Source organism: Apis mellifera, linkage group LG12 (genome assembly GCF_003254395.2).
Source record: "Apis mellifera strain DH4 linkage group LG12, Amel_HAv3.1, whole genome shotgun sequence".
In the NCBI taxonomy this organism is placed as follows: Eukaryota; Metazoa; Arthropoda; class Insecta; order Hymenoptera; family Apidae; genus Apis; species Apis mellifera.
The window spans coordinates 11475862-11501145 of NC_037649.1; the positions used below are offsets into that span (position 1 = coordinate 11475862).

General features: G+C 26.7%; 2 protein-coding genes across 3 annotated transcripts in view; one reads left to right on the forward strand and one right to left on the reverse strand.

Annotated features, from left to right (window-relative positions):
- LOC408387 (HIV Tat-specific factor 1 homolog) overlaps nt 1–25284 on the forward strand; it is a 32835-nt gene that overhangs the window by 2261 nt on the left and 5290 nt on the right. Inside the window, exon 4 of the mRNA XM_391935.7 lies at nt 22465–22634. Coding sequence (XP_391935.5) covers nt 22465–22634 — 170 coding nt within the window. The remainder of the gene's footprint in view (nt 1–22464; nt 22635–25284) is intronic.
- LOC100578121 lies at nt 1184–9119 on the reverse strand. Of its 2 annotated transcripts, none has more exons than XM_003250916.4 (5): nt 8765–9119; nt 3128–3397; nt 2575–2808; nt 2211–2412; nt 1184–1724 (listed from the first exon to the last, which is right to left on the reverse strand). In XM_003250916.4, exons 1-5 carry the CDS (start codon nt 8799–8801, stop codon nt 1520–1522), a joined length of 948 nt encoding a protein of 315 aa, XP_003250964.2. In that variant the 5' UTR covers nt 8802–9119; the 3' UTR covers nt 1184–1519. The 2 variants fall into 2 exon arrangements, with proteins under 2 accessions (XP_003250964.2, XP_006566909.2); XM_006566846.3 differs by lacking the exon at nt 8765–9119 and adding an exon at nt 3797–4207.

Sequence of the window (25284 nt, forward strand, 5' to 3'; positions counted from 1 at the left end):
AAATACACTATGAAAAAGAGATTTCAGTAATATTTCGCGAAGAATATGTTACATGATGTTTTATGGATAATTTATCATGAATAAATTGTACGTTTACATTATATAATATGATAGCAAATATAATTTACAATTTTAAACAAACATATAGTATTATTTTTATATATATATATGCAAACACACACACACGCGCACGCGCACACATACACATTTGTAGATTGATATATAAATGAAAGAACAATACATAGTAAATATAAATAAAATATATAATCTTTACAATATATAATTAGCTAATTACAATATAATTTTATCAACTTAAATTTTGAAACATTTTAACGATAAAAAAAGTTTTATTTTATTGTATAAGTTATATTTACTTCTTATAATATTATTAAATTAAAGTATAAACAATAAAAATCTTAGGAAATTTATATAAATATTTTTATTAATGTTTATTAAATAATACAATATAGGTAAATCAATTATATATATTTTTTTTCGATCTTTTTTGAATAACTGTATCGATATATATAAACAAAATAATCATTTTCATTGGTATTTTGATTGGTAGTAATACGTGTATCCTTAAAATTTAAGCATGGTTAAAGTAATTATCATTATTTAAATAATTTGAATTTTTAATTAATTTAATTTGATCAAGCATTTATTTGATGCTAAAAAATATTTATTATTTCAAAAATATTTCTTCGTGTTAAAATAAAACAGACATTCATTCAAAATATATTATATTAATAATTATTTCTTTAAAAATAAATTTTTATTATTTAAAAATAAGGTAAAAAAATAAGAAAAATTATTTTTTTATGAATAATTATTATTATTATTTTTTTTTTTTACAAAAAAATTTAAAAAATACAGATGCATTTAAATATATTCTTACTTTCACATTTTATTATTTTTCTTATATATCTAAATATTTTATATAATGCTATATATATCAATGAGCGAAGCAATGAGCGAAAATTAACATTAAAAAATAGAATTCGCGAATAATGTCAATCCGGATTTCATATATTTTAATTAAATAAAGAAATAGATACAATTAAAATGAGAAGGAGTATTAATTGCAATACATACGTGATACGTGAACATCGAACTATTATTCTATCGTTTCGTAATAACTTTAATTAACTAACTAATTAATTTTAAAACAGAAATACTTACATACATTTTCAAAAATCTTATCTATTTATTTAAAGAGAGGAACATGAGAGACTATTTCGCCAATCTAATGTGAATAAATTATTTCAGTCTGTGTTCGACAATCTTTAATAGAATTTAAACGATTTTCATCTTCCATAAAGTTAAAATGAAAACTAGAATTAATTTGGTTAATTTTATTCGATTCATTACTCGGTAAATCTATTATTCGATAAATCATTATATCAATTTGAAAGATTTTTTTTAAAATAATAATAATCAATGATCAATGATCAATGATGTTTGAAGTCGTACAAAGAGTATAATATAGTTAATAATATACAACGTTTTGCTTATGGCTTTAAGAACCTTTTAGAACTTCTTCACTTGCCAAGTTGATTCCAGAGATTTGAGGAAAAATTCTATTTCTATCCGTTAGACTTTGCGGACCGTTATTGGATCCATCTGCTAGAAATGCATTGTATTCTTTTTCTTGAATTTGTGCCATTATCGGTCCAGTTCTATTCGAATGATGCCGCATTCGTAGATTCAAATAATTTTCGTTGCTGTAATTATAATTTTCATAATTTCATAATTAAAATAAAAATTCCTGTAAAAATTGTTTTGACGATCATATAAAATGATATAAAAAATATTTTTATTTAAAATATACGATTTCTTAATCGTTATTATTATTATCATTATCATCAATCACCATCATCATCATCACGATCATACATTATGATCAAGTTATTTTGATTTTTATTCAACTTTGTATAAATATAACGGTATAAAATTTTTGTGATATATACTGTGAAAATACTGTGATATATGCTGTAAGAATTTTTTATTTATTTAGAAATTTTTAATAATTTTTAATAAAATTTTCCTTTTTTCTTAATAATTTTTTCGCGTTATTATTATTATTATTATTTATTATTTAGTAAGCAATGAAAAATTCGTTAATAAGAATCATTTGTCTTTCATATATGAAATGGTTATATATTGTCGAGAAAAATTTTTTATAATAATAACGTAACATGATATCTTACTAAGATGGTGGCCTTGAACCCAATTTCACACCATGTGCCCAATCATCTGCATTTTGCTCTATATAATTTCTTTTTTTCCATGCATTTCGCTGTTTGTTCCGTCCATTTGATTTGTGCGATTCATTTAAATATTTTTTACCTTTCTTTCGCGATTTTTGATTTTGCAATGCACGAGAGTCCGCTGTTTTTTTACGTCTTCTGACTATAATTTAAACAGAGCATATTCATGAATTATATTCATTTCGTTATCGAAATGTAGAACGAGCGAATTATTTTTTTTTATTTTGATACATATATAGAAAACGTAATTATTTTAAATGATAATGCCAATCTTTCGAATGTACAATTTTTTTTGAAATTTTACCTATACGTCCAGCCAGTACTTCGCATACGTAATGTTTTCGTTCGACGCAACTTTTTGGTTTCCATTTATACTTTAACGTGGGATCGATTGTGATACAGTGCCACGCGTATTCTTTGGATCGATTAAATTCAGGTAGACCAAAATTTTGAAAATGCACTTTTTCTCCAGTTATGCCCCATTCCCAAGCCATTTGTTGCCAATTATATATTCCACCGATCCATCTTTCTAATTTTGCTATGATATAATATTTTAATCATTTTAGATATTTCGAAAATTTTAAGTATATTTTAAATAATTAATTTTAATTTATTATTATGAAAATTTATAAATAATAATTTGTAAATATTATAATTATTATCAGAAATATGAAAACATATATATATATATATATATATATATATATAAAATTTTTGTATAGAATATATCGCAATTTTATATAATTTATCAAATATTTAAAGCGATTTTACTAAGAATAAATAGTAGATTTTTATTATATTCATTTAAAAATATAATTATTAATTTTTTTAATCGTAAATATTCAAATTTCACTTACTAAATTGATCGTTCCACAAATATTTTCTTAACATTCGATCCTTCCCATTCCTATCGAGAATAGCCAGAGTAGCATTTCTATCTTTACAGTGAAAATAGGCCTCTCTCCAGGGTGCCGTTCCGCCGCTTAAATAATAACAATATCTCTTCAATCGGAAGAATCCTATGGGACACGCGTATCGCTTTATGCCATTATTTTGCCGATTAATTCTAGGCCGGCTCGCAGCTGTTTCATCAAAATTGATATTATGCGATTGTACCGCAAATATACCTGAAAAATAAGAGAAAATATTTTTTGTTTTTAATTAAAATTATATATGTATATATATCTCATATTTATCTCATATTTATCTCATATGTATATATATTGTAAGTAATTACATAAAATGTTACAATTCGTATAATCTTCGTTCAATTTCATTTTCATTTTTTTCAATTTCTCTTTTTCTATCTTATCGCTAAATACGGATATATTTATGAAAAACTTGACACATTGGTAAATAAAATATATCTTAAATTGTATCGGATTGTATTGTATTGTATTTTAATAATATTCGTCTTTTTTCTCGTATTATTCGAACCAAGGAATTTTATTATCTACTCTCTAGAATTACGATGGTATATTTCTCGTTCAAAGAAATTCTCGAGAGAAAGAATACAACAATCTTACCTACACACTCCACGTAAATTTCTCTCTCGGTGTACATCCACGTCGCATGCGACGAGTATTAAACAAATGCATCGCATTTACGAGCGATTTTATCTCTCGGTAAAAATTGATGATCCATGTCGAGACATGGATACAAGGATGTAGCGTGATAGCAAATTCATTACATCACGCGTTTGCACAGTGCAGCAGGATTAAGCATTCTTATAATTAGTTCAGTGTTACGGTCATTCTCCTCTCCGTGTAATAATTTCTTTCGTCTCTCACGACTATCCTTTTAAGGAGATAATCGCAGGAAATCCAGTATAAAATGTCGGATGCAGCCTAATTATTCGAGTTTCATGGTATTTCTTGTTCTTTATACCATTTAAGGATTACGCGATTGCAAATGCTCGCATTATGTAAATGAAAATTTTTCGATAAACATAATTATCGTTGCGAGAAATGACAAAGATAGATTGTGATAATAATAATAATAATAATAATAATAATAATAATAATAATAATAGTAATAATACGATAATATTCTTATCTTCTTAATTAAGATTATTCGTTCTTACAAATTTACTTCTCTAATTTTAGTTTATACTTTCTAAATTTATCACTTTTTTTGTTTCTCTTTAATTATGAAATGATAAAAAGATCTTGATATATAATTGAAAAATATTGTTTAATAGTATATAGTTGAAAAAAAGCTTATTCATCGATGATTTAGATAGTAATATATACTTACATACGTATTTAGTATCGTGTAGCTATAAACGAATCGTTATAGCGAATGATAATAGTTAAAAAAAAATCAATTGTCTCTGGTATTTATATAATAGTTACATTTATATAATAGTTACATTTTATCCATCTTAATAGAAATATACGAGTTGTACATTGTATTTCACGCTACTATAGTACTTAGGACGCGATTCAGTAACTCGGCTACAATGAAAATTTATGAAGCTTATAATTAAGAAAATTTTTTATTTCAATCACGATTATTTTCTTATTACGATTAATTTGTTTAAAAAAAAATAATTTAACGGATATAAGAAGAGTTTTCTCTTAGGAAATTTTAATTACTTAGCATATGGAACTTTGAGTAGTAAAATCTTGGCAGATTTAGTTATCGTGATTTTAGAGATAGAAATCGATGAAAAATTCATTAAAACGATAATTTGCGTTGAATGGTAATATCTTAATAAAAATTTTAACGAGATAATGATGACTGGTAATAGAAAGAAATAGTGATTATATTCCAACACTATAAATAAGTTGTAAAATTTTCTAAAAGATTACGCAGTATCTATTTTTCAGCATGAAACACGAGTTAAATTTCCGCGTATGGCAAAGTATTTTTTTTAACCTAATTCGTTATATTTGATATGTTGTCCGTTCCGCGAAATGTGAATAATATCATTCAAAGAAATTATTACGCATATTATGTATACATAACAATTGTCATGGGTATAGAAATGATTATATATAATTGTTCGACATTTTGACGACTTGCAAAATTTCAACGATCCAATTAAATCGTGAAATAATATTTTCTTATTTACTCGTAGATATTTTATCTTCGTTCTTCGTTCTTCGTTCTTCTTAAAATTGAAATAAAATCTGTTACAAATTACTTTTTATATGTGTAATTTCATTAAATTTATCCTTGATTGTACGTATACTAATACATTTCTTATAGAAGCCATTTTATACATTTCAACAGAGAAGAGAATGTTCATACACGATAAGTTGTTTGCATTCACTTCGAACGATGCATTATAATTTTTTTTAACTTGATCTTTTCCAAAAATAACGATCGATTAAACCAAATCTTGAAAATATATCCTAAGATTCATTTGCAAGAAAACGAATCATACGAAATGTTTCCATTCCATCGAATACGTTTCGTTTGCTTGTTTCTGCCGTCTGGAAACTATATAAACGACACGCGGCCATGGGAACGTTGAAACTTCATCTTTTCGCATATTCATTCGCAACTATTTTAGATGTAATCTCACCAATATTTCTACATATTCAAGTATGTATTCAATGTAAATCCATCTTTTAACGGATATTGCGAAGAAACATTGTCCTTTCATTCATATTCAATTATATGTATCACGTTTGTATTAATTTGTGATCATAAATCAATAATTTCACATGATAGATAATTTTTAGCTATATTCCAACTTTCCTGTCATAAGCTTTCTTTTATCAGATTTTTTTTTTAAATCATATTTTCTATGCCATGTTTATTATTCGTTATTGTCAAAGAATCAAATTTGTCAAAGTTCAAAATTTTTATATAAACAATGAAGTTAAATTATAAAAATATATAATTATGTTTCTATAAAAACAATTTTTCACATTTTTATAGAATATTAAGATCGCACGATTGTATTTTTTTAAAAATTTAACAAATTGATGATAAATTAAACAAATATTAATACATAGTTGATATATATATGATAGTGCCGATAAATTAAAATGTCTTTATCTGTTGTCAATATTCGCGTATCAATATTCACGTATATGTAACCGTTTGGTATAAAATTTGACGGTATTAGCGGACTTTCAGTAGTAGCTTTCAAAATCAGTTTATATTTTAACGATCGATTGATATTCGAAGATACGCACGATAGAATAACGATAGAATAATTGATTACCGTACATGACGAACTTTAATAATTATTATATCGTGCTAATTTGGATATTGCCAATGATTAATATTCAAAGATAAACAGTATCCCGTTACTTTTAGATCTTTTCGTCTGTACTTAGTTGTACAAGAATCATGTGCGTCATCGTATCGATACATGTAATACGTGATATGTCCACGATTTTTATTTTCAGTACAAGGTTAAATTTACGTGATTACGCTTTGCGTGATTATTATGTATTATATATATCGCAAATAGATTTTAATAATCGATTTATTCGTTGTTGATAGTCAATTGATAGATCGACTATCAACAAGTGTCTCGTGTGTGTATTTCTTTCTTGGCGAGGCTTTTTAGATTAACAAATATTTTGTTTAATCTCCGATTTAATTCCTTTCCGATAACTTTAGAGAATATATAATATATTAGTATGTACCCTATGTACAAAAACGTTTTAACTAAACGTTTTAACTAAAGTAAAGTGATTTAAGATAATTAGTTAGAACGAAACGTGCGTGATAAGATTCCTGATTACAATTATATTATAATCTGTATTTTGCAATTTTGACATCGGTAAACGTATGGTTTTAATTTTGCGATATATTTGCCATCTGATTCAATACCATCGTATGCGGTTTTCTCGCCTGTACAGATTCCCGTACTCTCGAACAAAAATAGATGCCCGATCTCTTCACTTTTGACTTCTAGCTATTCTATAGTACACGTGATCTTATTTTTTTTTATTAATCTTATTTCACATTATATAAGTATAATAAATAACGAAATATTTTATTTCTTAAATCTCTTCATTTCGAAAAAATTAATGATTTTATTTCAAAGAAGAAAGAAAAAAGAAAAAAAAATATAATTCAATTTTTTTCATTCAAATATAACATCTATAAAATACAATATTTTATTAATTTTTTTCCAAGATGAAGTTAAAAGATATTTTATCATAATTATGCCCATGTATGATAATGATAATGATAATGATGTTTTTTTTTATATAAATATGTATGAATATGTAAATTTATTTATTCTCGTGTAACTTTTTTATGATTGATAGAGAAAAATAAATTATAATCATAAAGTTCATTTGTTATTTCAAATTTTTCGATAAAAAGATTAAAAATGATCGAGTTGCGATATGGCACGCAATGTTGGTAATTTTTCATAATGACATATTTTTCATAATTATGATTATTTTTTTCGCAATTTAATACCCCATATATATACAGATGTTCATATATTTGCCTAGTATTTACATCGCGTTACTCTTAATGATTGGCATATTCCACCGACATAACATTTTATCACGGAGATTTCAAATGTTGGAAATATATTTGTTTTATTTTATTTTTTTTTCTTTTATACAAGGAAGTATATATGTATACAAATAAAAAAATACAAAAAATGAGAAAAAAGGATCAAATTGATGCTCGTTTGTCACATTGAAATGATTTACTTTTTATTCCTATTTGTCAACAAATATTTTTTATTTAGATTCGAGTTATAAATGATCAGATTTCGCAATTACGAATAAAATTATTTAAGATGTTTTTAAACTTTGTTTCTTGAATATTTTTCAACGATTATATTATAAATTTTTCATATTATATTTTACACGATTTTGTTTTATATATATAATAATTTTATATTATATGAAACGAAAGAATGTTTTATTTTGCACAAATTTTTTTCAAATATTCGACTTTGACGAAATTTTCAGGATAAATGTTTTAAACGAATATATTCAGATAGCGATAATAATTAGATAGAATTTTCATTATAAATATCTCGAAAGAAATATACTTAAAATACTTATTACTTACTACATTTTGAATCATTGATACAGAATTTTCTTTGCTTTCTTGCAATTTAATAATTGATACACTTTTTCCTTATCTATTTTTCAAAATTTCTCGTCTCGAAACGTTTCAGTTCGAATTTTGATGAAAAACTTGATATTCAAAAATTATAAAATCCGATTTTTAAAAATCATTTTAAAAAAATTTTACACGTTTTATATAAATGTTTTATACATATATATATATATATATATATATATATATATATATATATATATATATATATCTTAAACTCGATTTTTCTTATTAAAAGATTTAATTTATCGATTATCGATCATAAATCTAGCAAATACGTGTAAAAAATTTATTATTCGATTTTTTTGACGATCTTTTTATTCATCCATCCATCCATCAATTCATCAATTCATCCAAATTTCCTTTTATTCGATATTTAACGCATTTATTTATTTAAATAAGAGAACAAATGTCGGATCGGTAAAATCACGCATTACCTGCGGCACAAAAAACGAGAAGCAAACACTTCCGCATGATTTTCACGTATTCTGTTATTGATTTATTCGCCGAATTCGTCGATGCACAAAAAAAACTTGTACGAATAAAATCGTCTTCATCCTCGTTTACGAATCACACTTCGATTCACACGCATCAATAATCTTTCGCAATCTTATCTTGAAATTTGATTGAAATTTTCAGTAAAAAATTCATTAATCGATGAAATTTTTTAATCGCTATTTTTCTCGTTGATGCGATTTTCGGAAGCACGATCGGACGGAAGTAGACGCGAACGAGCGATAAAGTTGCACGGTGGAAGTTGGCGAGCGACTGAAGCCGCCACTTTCATTCCGCTCGATGTCAAGGTACGAGAGTATGCGAGGCGAGCTTTCGATCCAGACTTCTCCCCTATATATACTTACTCGATCTCCACGATCTTTATTTTTCAGCTTTCTATATAATATAAAACTAACTATAATATAAAATATAATCGATTACGAATAAATTTTCAAATTTCTTCACTTCAAATACTTCAACTTTTTCTAATTATGAATAATCTTATTCAAATTTATTAAAATTATCGAATTATGAAATCCTAAAATTATACGTATATTATAATTATGTATAATTATACGTATATAATTATCTATATATTTTCTTACACATCTTATGTCAATCGTAAAAATTTCAATGATAAAGGAATAATTATTTTCTACACAGTTTTAAATCTTTCGTATTATTCACTGTATTATTCATAATTTCACTATACTAAAAATGATTAAACGATCGAATTATCATTTATATGATAATTTATTGCTTTATTATGGCTATTTTATCGAATACGTAAAAATATCTATTGTAGATAAGTTGAAAAATTATTTTCACTAGTTATTATTGTTATTGGCTTGTTCAAAAAAATAGAAAAAGATACGATTATGCGATCATTTTTATCACTTTTGAAAAACGATCAACATATAACAATTAAACAAAAAAGATGAAGTTTATTTCGAGAAACATATTTAAAACTGAATTTGAATGAAATGATTACGTAAATTATTATTATTAAACGAATCATATAATTTACAATTACAAATATGAATTTTGATTTATTTCATTCAACGAATAATAACTAATTATCATATTGCAACTTATTTTCGTTTTTAACTTGGTAGCTATAAAAATCGTACGTATCTGTAAAATTATCTATTCGATAAATCAATTCGTAAAAAAGATCGAATTAAAATTCCTTCCGTTGTTATCGTATTTATAATTCATATCGATAAAACTTTTTTTTCGTAATGCACTTTATTTTTCTTCTTCTTCTTCTTCTTCTTCTCTCTCTCTCTCTCTCTCTATATATATATATATATATATCTGTCTGTCTGTCTCCCCTCCCCCTCTTCCAAAAATAAAATACGAAAATTTAGATATTAATCGATGTATAAAATAAAAAAGAACAGCATAATAACAAGTTTGAAACAAAGGTCATGGTTTGTGGTAAGCGATAATTAAGGATAGAATAAATTATGGTAATAAAACTATAATAATTTTACTAGCTATGTATGCTTAAGTTTTAACACGTATGTAATACATAATATATACATACATTTAACTCGTAGGTAAATGTACATGTGCGCGATCTTTCGACAAGTAGAAAAAAATCTGTGATCTTTTCTCATGTTTTCTCCTCAATAAATTGCCAATGAATAGGACGTATTGGCAGACGCACACCGTGAATTCGCAATTTTCGTGGAACAATGCGCAGAATGTTGACTTTCCCATAAACCGCTTTTTCGTGCCTTGCGGCTACCAACAACTGACCAAATATCATTATCTTTGTCGTGTTATTTTCTTCTCCTTAAACTCGATCAACACTCGACAATTGGCTAACGCTAGTGCTTTACGCATTAATAAAAATTTGCATTAGCAAAAATAAATACATAATTTTTTCTTTCGTTGAGAACGAAGTGAGAATATATCTATTTCGTTTTTCCAATTTTTTCTCGTAATTGTTTTTAAACTTTTACGAGTATAAATAAAATAAAGGATAATTGCGAGGTTTATCTATATTTCATCTTTGTTAAATTGAAGAGAATAAAAAAAAAAAAAACGAAAATGAAAAATAAACCGAGAAAGATAAAAATGAATTTAAATAAGTAATTGTGATTTTTAAACACAATAACAATTTCATCTTTGAGATTTTGTAGTCTTAGAAACGTTATATTTTATTTTTTTTTTATTTTTTTTCTTTTTTTTTCTATCATCATTTTTCATCATTATACAGAGTTATAATAAACGATATTTGAAATATAGGTCACACTTAAATCAGTCGAGATAGAACACATTTAGCTTTTCGCACATTATATTTTTCCATTATTCTCAATTAATCGACTTCTATTGAAATTAAATGGATCATTAAATACGATATTTTATCTATCCGATAAAATTATATATTTTCAATCAAACATATTTTATCAAAATTCGATACATTTTAAATATCATCGTTACGATATTTTAAAATTTTGAAACAAATATTTTAATTATTTTATCGCAAATGTATTATTATTAATTTTTTACTTCACACATGCCTATGATCAATTATTCAACTTTCAATGAACTGAAATTTTCACGATTGTTCAATGGATTTAAAATTTCCATAATATAAATTACAATTGATGCTTTATTATTTATTATATATAAATGTTTAATCAAATCATAGATTAAATTCAATTTTCTTAAAAGTTAAACTCGAAAAACAAAAAAAATTCTCTTGCTGGAAATCTTCACTTTGTTGTTAAAAAAAAGTGCGTAATTAACTTGTGCGTAATTTTTATTCTGTATTTAACTCGTTTAAGATATTTCAGTTTCTCGAACATTCTTAAGATTATTTGTCGAAACGTGTGTACCTCTTTCATGATTGTTAATCATCGTTTGCATTCTTCAATCTCAAAGCGAAATACTTATTTACTTAATCGTTTTTCATTTCTAATTCTGGAAACATGTTAAGGTTAATTCGCCATACGCTTATCTGATGTATTTTTATTATACTTACTTTCCATCCTTGTTGCTATTTTAATTTCATTTTGCTTTGTTTTACACCGTTTTTTTTTTCCATTTTTTCCACATCGATGTATTCATCGCATTCTCGTTTTATCATAAATTTGTCTTTTAACAAATGTCAATCTTCTCTTAATTATCGGAATTATAATATCAAACATGAGATACAACGATATTTATTTCTCTTCTAGTGATTCGTTGCTTTCTCTCTCCTTTTGTCTGTCTGCCTGTCTGTCTGTCTGTCTGTCTCTCTCTCTCTCTCTCTCTCTCTCTCTCTCTCTCTCTCTCTCTCTCTCTCTCGAATATCAACATATAATCTTTATATCTCTTATATCTCTTCATTTGATAACGATAGATGAAATGCGAAGAAATTGTTGATTCGTATTTCATTGTCTGATTTTTCTTATACATTGTACGAATAATATGATAAATGCAGTGAATATAATGTTGTTGATTTTATTTATCGGTACGCAATATTTCAAAGGTAAACTATGTGTTCGAATAGGGAAAAAGAAAGTAGAACAATCCGGTCCTTAGCTCATAGTACGTGATACTTTATGATATATATAGATGAAAAAATTTAATCGTTGTAAGTAAAAAGAACAATGCAAAAATGTAAAAATTAAGAGAATAAAAGAAAAATGTGAAACAAATTTAAATAATTTTTTATTGTGAAATATATTTGAAAAATATATTTTATTTTTATTGGTGAAATATATTTGAAAAATATTTATATACGTGTAGTATTTTTCTGTTCAAAAAACTTTCTCCTAGAAAATGATTTGGAAGCGAAACGATGTGATAAATTAAATTTTTATCTTTCTTTTCCTTTTAAAAAGAAAGAAAAAGAAGAATTATTATACCATATGTTTCAAATAACGAAGAAATAATAATTTTCGAAAAACTTGGATTTTACACTTTCCCGCGATATATATTATACGTATATATATAAGACATAATTGGATATAATAAGAAAGAATCTTTTAAGGTACAATGAAATTTTCGTATCGAATAATTTCGTGGCAAATAAATGACCAATATTGAAAAAAAAATTTGTTAAGAGATAAAATTCGACGAGAAACTACCCTTGGAAAGAATATACTCACGGAATGACTCGGTTAATGGAGAAATTATCCTCGAAATTCTTGGAATAAGTTATTCGAAAGCATTTCTTTAAGCATGGAAGAGTAACGGCATCCAAAGATTCCGTTCCAGATTTCGCCCATATCAATCACACATCGAACAGATCTGTTAAACGTCTGTCCAATTGGCACGCGGCCATTTCGTCAACATCTCTCTGATTTATTAAATTATATAAAATAAAATTTATTTTATCTTCTTCTAACAAATCATTTCATTACGTTTCCTCAAATTTTCTAATCGCATAGAAATCATCTTACTTTCACATGTATACTTATACGACACTTTCGTTTTGCGTCGAAAGTGAATTTTCACTGACATTGAAAATAATATCGATATAATTTTATTATCATTTATTTTGCCATTTATTTAGGAAAAACTTAAAATTTGCCAATATTTATATTATATTTTTCTTTAATTCTTATATCCCATTGTTATCGAATATTTATTTCAAGTCAAACGTACGATTTAAAAATCTGTCACAATAAAAAAAGTTATCAACCAAATATTATCAATTAAGTATTTGTATCCGTAAATTATGCATGATGATTTAAATATAGATTCATTCGTAAAAATATACTAAATAAGTACTTACGTATCAACATATAAACTTATAAATTTAATAAATATCTTTAATGGGATAATATGGATCTGATCGGAACACGATAAATTAATCTCTATTAATTTGTTTTAGGATTTTTTCTTCATAAATATATTTTAAAAATTTGCGATATTGTAATTGAATTTATAATAATTAATATTACATAGGATTGATCGAAAGAAGAATTATTTTTATTTATTGAACGTGCAAAATCCTGTTCGAAGCAAAATTAAAAACGTTTGTTTCATTATTCTCAATGAATAGGGAGGAAAGGAGATTTTTAAGAAACATGTCAAAGCGGCCTCTGTATATGGTCAAGAAAATATCGAAGAATTCGAGTTTCAAAGAACGTTTCAGACAGCGCCGTTTAAATCTTCAAAAATCGTTGCGTGTTCAACTATTTTACTCGGTCGTTTTATTTTGTAAAATGTGAAATTCTCAGGTTTTTTCTTTTTCAAAGAATTTTCGCTCCATTAATCCACACAATGAATGCACTCGCAATAATGAGATGTAGCATAAAACATTTTGTTATAATTGGATTAATATAATAATTGGATTTTGTCGCGTTTAAATACACTATTTGAGAAAGAACTTATTCATTATAATCCAAATCTCAAGAATATAAATGAATGAATTGTAACCATTGTAACATGGATAAGTACAATTTTTAACTTTTATCTTTAGAAAAAATGAAATTTTTTTAAGAGGAGAATTCATATTATTATTATTATATTATTGCGATTACGATACAAAAGTGATTACAATCTCGTTTAAAATTTTAATCTTTGAAAATATCTTCCTTTTTATTCAAATTTTCCTAAGCTTAATTATTTCCTTAGAAAGAAATTTTACAGTGTTCCCAATGATATAGGTCAAACGAAGTCATCTTGTATTTAGCCGTGAATAAATTTACGAATAAGTACTTTCCTGGATGACTCAGACGACACGCGAAGAATATACAAGTTTTCTCTGTTGGCTGCGGCTCTGTTCGCCACCACGATTATTCAGATGTTGCGTTATACCGTCATCGCCTCTTTTTCCTTCACGTCGCGTTTAACCAGCCCAATGAGACCCGACCGAGGTCGGCGATGAATTCAGGGCAGACCAAGAGTATCGCGCGATTTCATTCGCAGTACTGTTTCGTTGAAATTTTTATCGTGCTTGTTGCTCTCTCTCTCTCTCTCTCTCTCTCTCTCTCTCTCTCCCTCTCTCCCCCTCTCTCTCTTTCCATCTACCTCTCCCCTCCCTTCCTCTCTCCCCTCTTCCCTAGATTTCAGGTAAAAAAGACGAAATTTCGCTGACGAAAATTTCTTTTGCCGCTTTTTCAAACCAAAAGATGTTCTTCCGCGATCACTTTTTTAATACCGCTCCCTCTTCGATCGTTCGATACATTGATTAAACAAAGTGATAAATCTTTGAATTTTAACAAAGTTTTTTTTACAAGTATTTTTATCACGTAACATTATTTAGATCATTGCACATGTGTAGCAATTTATATTAATAGCAATTGTTTGGTTTCATTATGTTATCACTCATACGTGTGATATTTAATACATTAATTTATTTCATCTTACGTTTTTAACTTGCGTTTTTAATTTGTTTATTTACTTGTATGAGAATTATGAAATATATATACCAAGAATTTATAAAATTTTTATACAAACGAGATATAAGTATCATTTGATATTTCATCGATAAATGAAAATTATAAGGAAAATGCACATAATGCAAATGAAAGTCTATTCTTATGTTTCTATAATATACCTTTTGGTTTTATTTGAATTATAATTGAGGAATAATTCATTTATGTGCGGGAAATATAATTATATTTTACAATTATCAAAAATTAATAATTAATACTTACATGTATTTATGTAATACTTACATTTCGAAAGTTTAGTAAACGTAAACTATGAAACGGAAGTAGCGTTTCCATAATTCAATTTTATCGTATATAATATAATACATCCATGAGTTGCATCCCATCGGAAATTATTCTGTTTGTAATTTCGCCGTCACGTTTTCATTACAATCTTTTGATTATAAACGTATTTATTTATTATTATTGAAATGATTTTTAAAAAATATTTAGATACATATATGTATATATAATTGGATTCAGATTTCAGCAAATAATAATAATCTATAAAATAGAAAATTTTTTATTCAATGTTTTAGAATATTAAAATATTTGATTTGCATTTTGTTCGTAATGCACATTTATCACATTTCATTTCGAAGAAAACGATTCAGAGATTGGATTCTTCGATGAAGAAAAATATATCCATTCAGGTATCCGGTTGGGAGCTGGTCTCTGAATCGAGTTTCTTTTCTTTTTCTTTTTCAATGCTTCGCTTTACGTTTATTCGTTTCATCGTCGATTAATCCTCGCGCCATTTTCCTTTTCGCACGACATGTTTTTCATGACACCAGCGCGTATCGCTAATCAATTATTAACCGATTAAAATTAAAAATTACTACGTAAATGCTTTCTTTCATGTCTGGTCTGAGTTCAAGAAAATTTTCAATAAAAATATAGTATTTGGAAAGTATTCAAGAGAGAAATGAATCAGGCTCGTTTCGCGCATTCGAATCACGCTAATCGAGATATGCCTGGATGCGAGGAATCGTTATTCTTTAACTAATCGATTCATACATAATTCGTACATAATTGCTAATGAATATCTTATCACGGTTCCTGTATCATTCCAATATTAACCACGGACAGTATATAATGTAATCTAAATGAATCTAAATTCGCATTACGTCTTCTCTTTTCGATACCGATAAAATAAAATATATATCGAGATTATTAATATTCCTTTCACAACGTTTGAAATAATATTATTATTAATTATCTTCTTATTAATTAATCCAGAAATAGTAATAATAATATTAATAAAAATAAATGTTTATTCGTTTATTCGTCTCTGAATATCGAATCGTTTGATTTCTCGTATCTGGATTTATAACGCAGCCATCCACCATACCATTTTCTTCGTAAAATTGGTCACTATTGAATACCAAGAATTATTACGAGAAGTTTGTCCATCGTCGATACGAGCTTTTCTTCCCGCCTCGGAAACAGAATATCGATTGTACATAAAGGCATACGAATAAGTTATTAAATGAAAGTTACAATACCGCGAAATTGGTGTTCATTAATATATAAGTTTCAAATGTACAAATGTATTAAATAAATAGACTATTAATAGACTATTTTTAATAATATTTTTAATAATCATTTTTAATAATCGTGCCGTATGGTAACTTTGATGGTATTTCTTCTTCTTTTTCTTTTTCCACGCGATGCAACACAATTTTTCAATACTTTAGTATTTAAATATGCATACGTGTCATTGTCTAATAAGAATTTATATTGCTCCATCACGTACTATGCAGATTCGAAAATCCTTCGCAATACTATGTTTGGAGTAATCCGTAAACTTACATGATTTTCCTATTTTCTTCCGTATAAGAATCGAGAAACTAGTTAGCTACACCGTTACTTCCCTTGCACCGTTACATCGTATCTCTCTTTCCCGTTTCTTCTTCCTTTTTTTTTATTCTTTTTACCAACTATGGATTCTCTTTGTCTTTTCGATCCACATCGAAACGCTCGAAACAGTAGTACATCGGTTCGGTTTAGAGATGTTATTTATGGATATAGTCGTAGTATTTTTAAGAAGAAACTCGTTCCATTCCGTTGTTAAATATATGAGGTTATTTTATCGTGTTTCAGAGTTCGAAGTTTCGTTTACTCTAATCATAGATATTTATTATTTAGATTGCATTAACATAATGAATAGTAAGCGAAAGAAAAATCTGAGAGTCTGTCATGAAAATTAATCGTAAACATCGAACAAAGTTTCAAAACTTTCTCCAAAATACAAATATTTATTTCGCGAAATATCACAGATGTGTCGTTTATTCTTTACCGAATAGTAATCGGCAATTTTAAGAATCGTAAATCTGTAACAGAAGCGTTATAAATGTTTTCGTATTATTTTTTCCACAGAAAAACGGAATCGCGTGTATAGAACTACACAAACATGTATAGAATTTCTGATGAAAAGTAGAGTTTCAAAGAGTATGATGTTCGAGATATCGATTTGATGGCGAATACTAAAATTTTGGAAATAGAACAGGCATGCAATTCTGAGTGGCGTAAAATTCGAACGCTTCGTCATTTCAATCTAAAATAACCAACGTTCAACGTTCAATTCAAATTTCTGTTTTTTTTTTTTTCTTTTTTTTTTATCATTTCATGCTTCTTTTGTGAGTATATGGAAAAAATTTAATTTTTACGCAAAAACAAAAGAACGAAAAAATTTGCATCGAATAATATTATTATTATAAAACGGAAGAATAAATATTAATAAATCAGATATTGTATTATTTTCGAATCAAACAAAATTCGAACAAATTTTTTTCATTTAAATGATAATTAATCAAATAGTAGAGAAAGAAATAATAATTTAATAATTTATAATCCTTTCTCGTTTTTTCTTTCTTCTAGTTTTATATGTATGAAAAGGTTCTAATGTGATCTCTGTCCTCGATATGTTCTCCCTTTGATGGGAATTAAATAATAACAATGTTCCACAATGGCAGACAATGTTAATAGGCGAAGCGTATTACTACTTCAAAATAAAAAATGCTTTTCTCATGATTTGCATACAATGCAGGACAATTTGAAAAGCGAGCATGGTAACGTTATAACGAAGATTTATTTAAATTCAAAGGATATTCGATAAATTTTATCGATATCCGATTATCTTATCGAAATTCAACAGATCGATTCGATTATTAATCATCGACATAGATCTTAAATTAATTTTTAAACAAATTATTGCAAAAAAAAACATAACGAAAGGAAAATAAATTCGAAATGATATTAGAATACGTGACGATATATTATACTTTTGTTGTATTTATTCGTTATACTTTTATCATATCGCACATTTATTGGAAAAGTGAAGTAATTTAAAAATTACAATTTAAAAATCTTAAAGGGAAGGACAGTTTTAATCGATATAAGGATGTGTACGAATATTATATTAAAATGTCAAATTTAAAGTTTGCAAATTCATTTAGAGAATATTCTATTAATAAAAAAATTACGATTGTTTTTTCTATACCAATATAGATATATAGGCTATATATATATATATATATATATATATATATATATATATATATACATATATATTTCACTTTTATTATAATTTATCGAATGCAATAATCGAAGTATATATTATTAATTTTAACATTCTTCTATCAGGCTAATGGAAAACTTATAATTATTCATTCGCTAAGATTATATAAATTATTTATTTACAAATTAATTGAAACGAATTCGAATCTTAAAAAAGAAATGTAAATGCATACGTCTCTTTCAATTTGACATCAATTTCGATTACAGTGTAATCATTATCAATCTCTTTATAAGGATGTTCCTCTTTTGGACGGTCAACCTCTGTTGGAACCCTAAAAATAGAGGTATATTTAAGTAGATGATATTTCAACGTTCAAACTACGACACAAGCAATACGGGAATGAAGAAGGGTGCACATAAAACGAGCATATTGGTGTCCCGTCGTGAGTATGAAACGATATGCGCGTAAACGATATACGATTTGTGCTCGTTTAGGCGAGGTGAAAGCAAAACGTTCGAGGTGGGAAATGGAAATACGAATGTCCTCGTGAAAGGAACGAGGCAAGATCATCCTCGAAGCAAAAACACGTGCGTAGGTTCATTCAGCCAGACGAACTCTCCCGATTTTTACCTGTCGGCACTCATATTATTCCTCGCTGTTGTTCGTCATCACGTGGGTGGAAATACGACGATAAAACGATGGGAAGTGGGTGGATGAGGGTGGGTTATTCTCCAATTTTTTCTTCTTTTTCTTCTTCTTTTTCATCATCGACTCGATCCTTTTCCTTCATAGCCGATCAAGACAGAAAGGAGCTTCTGAATTTTCTATACTTCGATGAATCAATCTTTTTTATCATTTTCGCTCCTTCGATTAGATTGACGTGGCAAATTGCAAATAAAAAAAAAAAAATCGCAATTTTTGCAAAATTTGCGATTTACGAAACGAATTTTTAACATATGTCGAATGTTTTTTATATAACTTTTATTCGCGTATGATTTCAAATTTAGAAATATCAGAAAAATTAATCAGGTATCTTAAGATACTTGAAATTTTTAATTATATCTTAGTTTTTTTTTTATAATTTGTATTATGTTTATCGATATCGATTATAATTTATAATATTAGATAACATTTATATATATATATATATATATATATATATATATATATATATATTATTTTTTATATTATTTTTATTTATTGACATTTTTATCTTTTAAAATTCTCTTTTAATCCTTTATTCATATCCCTCGTTCAAGCGATATTAGATTTCAAATAATATTATTGTTATTTTAACCACCTCGTCAATAATTATCATTAACGAGCATGATTCGAAAATAAATTCCATTTATTATATTATATCCGTATTGTTTCCAAAGTATCGAAGATCGTCTCTAAAAAATATTATCGTAGGTAATAATTCTTCAATTATGACGTTGTTGTAAAGACAATAATCATTTTTCTTTATTAACAACATTATCGTATCTTAAATATCTATAGGTTTCGAATAATTATTTGTTGTAAATTTGTTTATATAAAATAGACAATAAATGATAATATCTAATATAATCGATTATAAAATTAAAAGATCGCTAATTATATAATAATTATTTTGACTCATTTTAAAATACCAATAATCTTTATATATTTACATGGTTGAATTGGATTTTTTTCAAATTCCTCTTATATCGAAAAATACAGAGATTTTAGATTAATTAGTAAATTAGATTTAGATTTAAAAAATACAAAAAGAAAGCAAATACGAAAATCATTGGTGAATTTTAAACATTTTTATTAGCTGAATAATGTGGAAGAATATTTTTCCGAGTCATTGTTACCAGATACATTCCGTTATGGTTACATCATCGCTCAATTTGGCGCCAGTAAATTTACCTATCCATTTAATCATTCATTCGAAATTACTCGTTTACGCTCGCCTACGTATTTCTCCATTTTTTTTCTCAAAAATGAGAAGAAATTCGATAATAAAACGAAAACGGATGAATAAAATAAAAATATTTTATTTAAAATTAAGATTAAGATAATTTTATACGTTAATCGTACTTGGCTTTGATTTTATATAAATTTGATCGTATAAAGTTTCTCCAAACGATTTTTACCAATGAACGATCCTCGTATGCTTCGTTTTGAAAGATACGAAATCGCGGTTAAAAGTATTTTAATGCTTAATCGAACATTAAAACTGGCGCGTAGTTTGAAAATAAATGTGGTAGAACTACCGGTTCGATCCGTTCCGCTGTACGAGCTGGAATTTTCTATTTTTAGTATTAATATCTATCCGATATTTTCCTATAACTCAAGTTATATTTCTGTGATTATGCATCAATTCGTTTTGGTTTCATTGCAGAATAATTTGCAGATATAATTTTTCTGATACGATCATACAAATATCGAACGACTTCACTTTTTTATTTACACGCTTTTTATAGGAGAATAAAATATGTATTACGCGTGTATTAAAATATTCGGTAATAGATATAATAACGATTTTCTTCACCTTTCGGTGAAGATACATTTGAAATTATTTTACAATTTCGATCGCTGCATACATTTATCAATTATTTTCCTCGCAACTTTTCTCTCTGAAAAAAATGAAAATAAATAAATAAATAATTGTCTCTTTTCACTTAAACGGAATATTTCTTATTCAAGATAGAACAAGAATAATTATTAAATGGAAATGATGATAAACGAATCATATTTGCAATTTTCTTGTTATTTTTCAATTTTAATATTTATCAATCTTGTATAATTTTCATTTCAAAAGATAATATTTAAAGAGAAAAAAATATTATTTTTCAAATTAAGAGATTTTGTTTTTAAGTTTTTTTATTTGCTTTACTTTTATCAAGATTTGAAATTAAAAGCATTCGAACGACTCGCAGACGATATTCGCACGTATTCCCAAGTTATAAATTGTTAAACGATGATCGATAATATTTTACAGCGCCCGTTAATTCGTCGACGATATACTCCTTACTAAAACTGCTCAAATATTCACGACTATTATCGTGAAAATCTGAATTGAAAATGATGTTGAAAATCAACATTAATTTATTTGTGCGTATCAAGGACAAATTAATTAGTGATAAAGTCATATAAATAATGATTGAAATGACCTTTTCTTTTATAATACTTAATTATTTCTTATTTCTGTTCTCTTAAAAGAAACATTTTCATTCTCATATTTCTCGATAAATAATAAAATTTTAATAACAGACGGCAAAAATAATTTTAATAGAACAAATAATAAAATAATTTGAATAATAAAAAATCAAATGAAATAATAATAATAATATAATAGAATAAATATGAAAGAATATGAAAGGATATAGAAAATATGATAGAATAGAAGATAAGAAAAAAATAAATAAAATCAAAGGAAAAAATTGTATCGTAAAGTAATATAGAATAGAAGGAATTCACAAGTTAGAATTTAGAATTTAAATAGAATAAATTGAAACATATTTGTTATAAATATTTATAAATGGAAATGGAAATGGAAATCGATAAATGAAAATTTAAATAAAATTTGAATATATAAATTTGCCAATTAGTAACTTCCTAAGATATATAATTTTTTCTCTATTTAATTTTCCAAATAGAAACTTGTAGTCATTTGTGTTATTAACTACGCCTTCCTCGCAATGTATCTCTTGCGTTTAATTAATCTTTATGATTTTTTTTTTTTTCATTTTTTTACTTTTTTTTTTTTATTCAGGTCGAATCGGTGGATTTGGCATTAAAGATCTTGGATAAATCGCAAATCAGGGGTAAAACGTTGTCTGTTCAGAGGGCAAAGTTTCAAATGAAAGGAGACGCGTACGACCCAGCCTTGAAACCGAAAAGGAAAAAAAAGGATAAGGAACGACAGAAAAAGTTGCAAGAAAAGTAAGTCGCATATAGTAGATATTTCATTTTTAGAATTTCTTTTGTTTTTTATTTATCGTTAAACGGATAGATAATCCATAGTAAGATAATCGTAGGATCAAGGTAAGCCTGTATCTAACTAAATTGCTTCATTTTTCTTTATTTTATTATTCTTTTCTTCTCGACGGAAAATAAGACAGAATGCAAAAAACGTAAATTTTACCTCTATTCTTTAATATCTTATAATCAAATTATCGCAGTTGAAATATAAATATACATATATTATCTACATATAATATACGTGTATTATCTATTCGGTTTAGTTTAATTAAATTTAAATTCTAAATTCTTGAAGAAACAAATTAATTTTGTAGATTTCTATTCGTTTTATCAGAAAAAATGCAAACCTAAGATTATTTTAAAAATACAGTGTACTAAAATAATCGCTTGCGCGAAATATATATTATATTTTTAATTTTAATTTCAATTTAAAGAGATATTAAATATATTTAAATATATCCAGTGATTTAAAATATATCACAATCGTATTTTATTTTATCAGAATTTTATTATAATTTTTTATATTTCTTTGTTATTCAAAAAACTTCGAACAATTATGCGAAAAAATCACGATATCGAGTTCGTTCCAAATAATTCCATCTTAAAATCGCATCTTATCCGATTAGAATATTTCGAGCGTTTCTTTTCATTTACATCCGCCTTCATTCATCTTATTCTGTTGGCAATTATTTCAGAATCCATACCATACAACACACGTGTTACCTCTCAATCTTCTAGGAATCAATATACGTTTCATCTTTATACTAGTTAGTCTTTGATTACGGCATACTATTCATATACTATTTTTTCCTCGTTAAGGATTGATTTATATTAAGCGAACGAAGCACAAAAACTCAAACCTCGTGTGCAATTTATTTTTCTTTTACGAAACGACAGATTGATAGGAAAAAATTGACAAATATTTCGGAAATTATATCAAATTTTAATATGGTATATTGTTCATCTTTAAAATTGTACCGTTCGATCATAAGTGACTACAAGTTATTTCAACGAAAGCATAAACTTACAATTTTATAAAATCAATCGAGAAATAGTTTCGATCTAAGGAAGATTAATTAAAATTATTATAGCTTCTCCATTTCAAAAATCATTAAATTCCAAGATCTCAATCTGCGTAATATATATATGTATACATTATTATAAATAACAAATATATAATATTATAAATAACAAACACAAAACTTTAATAACAAAAAGTTCATAAAAATATTCCAATACTTATTTCTCTAAAATTTCCAAGTTTTATTATTAATTCCTGGTATTAAGAATTATTAATTCTTAATATTAAAATCAAAGTAACAATTCTAAATTTTGAATTTTTAAAAACTTTTATATCGAACATTTTCTTTTTTTATCGTTTCAACAAAAAAAAATTGAAATTTTTTCCGTACATATATATTTATACATATATTTGTATATAAATATATACGTGTAGAAAGTTATAAAATGTATTCGAAACGAACGAATAAAATCATTTCCGTCCATCTCCGTGTTCGAGATCGTATGAAATCGAACGATCGGCAGAGGTCATGGTAAACTTGATCACGTCTCGTAAACCGGATATGAGAGAGGCTCGAATCAAGTTGCTCGAGATAATAGGGCCAGACTGTTTGGCGTTGGTGAATTCCGGTAAAAGCAGCTGCGCGACTCGATTACTCACGCGCCACGATGTTAGTATATCGCTCTTGCATCCAGACTTCTGTACTTTTTTACACACGTCCATTCAGCGAGCAAAAAGAAACGATTCTCTTCCCATGTTATGATCCATATGCGATACTGCCTTACGATGCACCACAATCTTGTTTCTTTTTTTCCTTCGCTTTCAAATTCATATTGAAAATTTTATTTAAATCATTTAATATCGTAAACCAATTAATTGTCCCCATTAATCTCTTCTCTCTTCTTCTCTCTCCTCCTCTTTCCTTCTCTCTCTCTCTCTCTCTCTCTCTCTCTCTCCCCCCCCTCTCTTTCCTTCTCTCTCTCTCTCTCTCTCTCCTTTTCTCCCTCCCGTTTCCGTTGAAATATCTTCACGTTTGAGAATTTCGCGGTTAAGATATATCGATTCTGAAATCTGTGAATATATTTGAATAGAGGGTTCTTAGACCGTCTATGGTCCTATCCATTCACAGTGTCCGTAATCATCAGTTAGCCGAGTGTTTGCCATCTTCATCGGTGTGCACGAGGTATCCGCCTAAGGACGAGAGTTCGATGCCCTGAACTTTGCGAAAACCAGTTATTTACGAACGAACTTGAGGTCCATCTCGACTGTTCTTTACCGGAAGTTTCAGCTCTAACGGTCTTTTTGCGCTCAAATCGATTTCTATTTGTCTATCTGTTTTCCTATTCGGACAATTTTCTCTCATGGCCTCGATATCGATCAATCAATTTTCTTTCACGACCTTCGTCAATTTTATAACGATTCCTATGTTTATTACTATATGCAACGATACCACGTATCTTTATAATTTGTTCTTCGCATCGAATTATTGAATTTCTATCATGTACATATATACATGATTCGTATTCCAATTTTTTATACGATTTTATATTTGAAATCAATAAAAAGTATCGTAATCATTTTTCATTTATA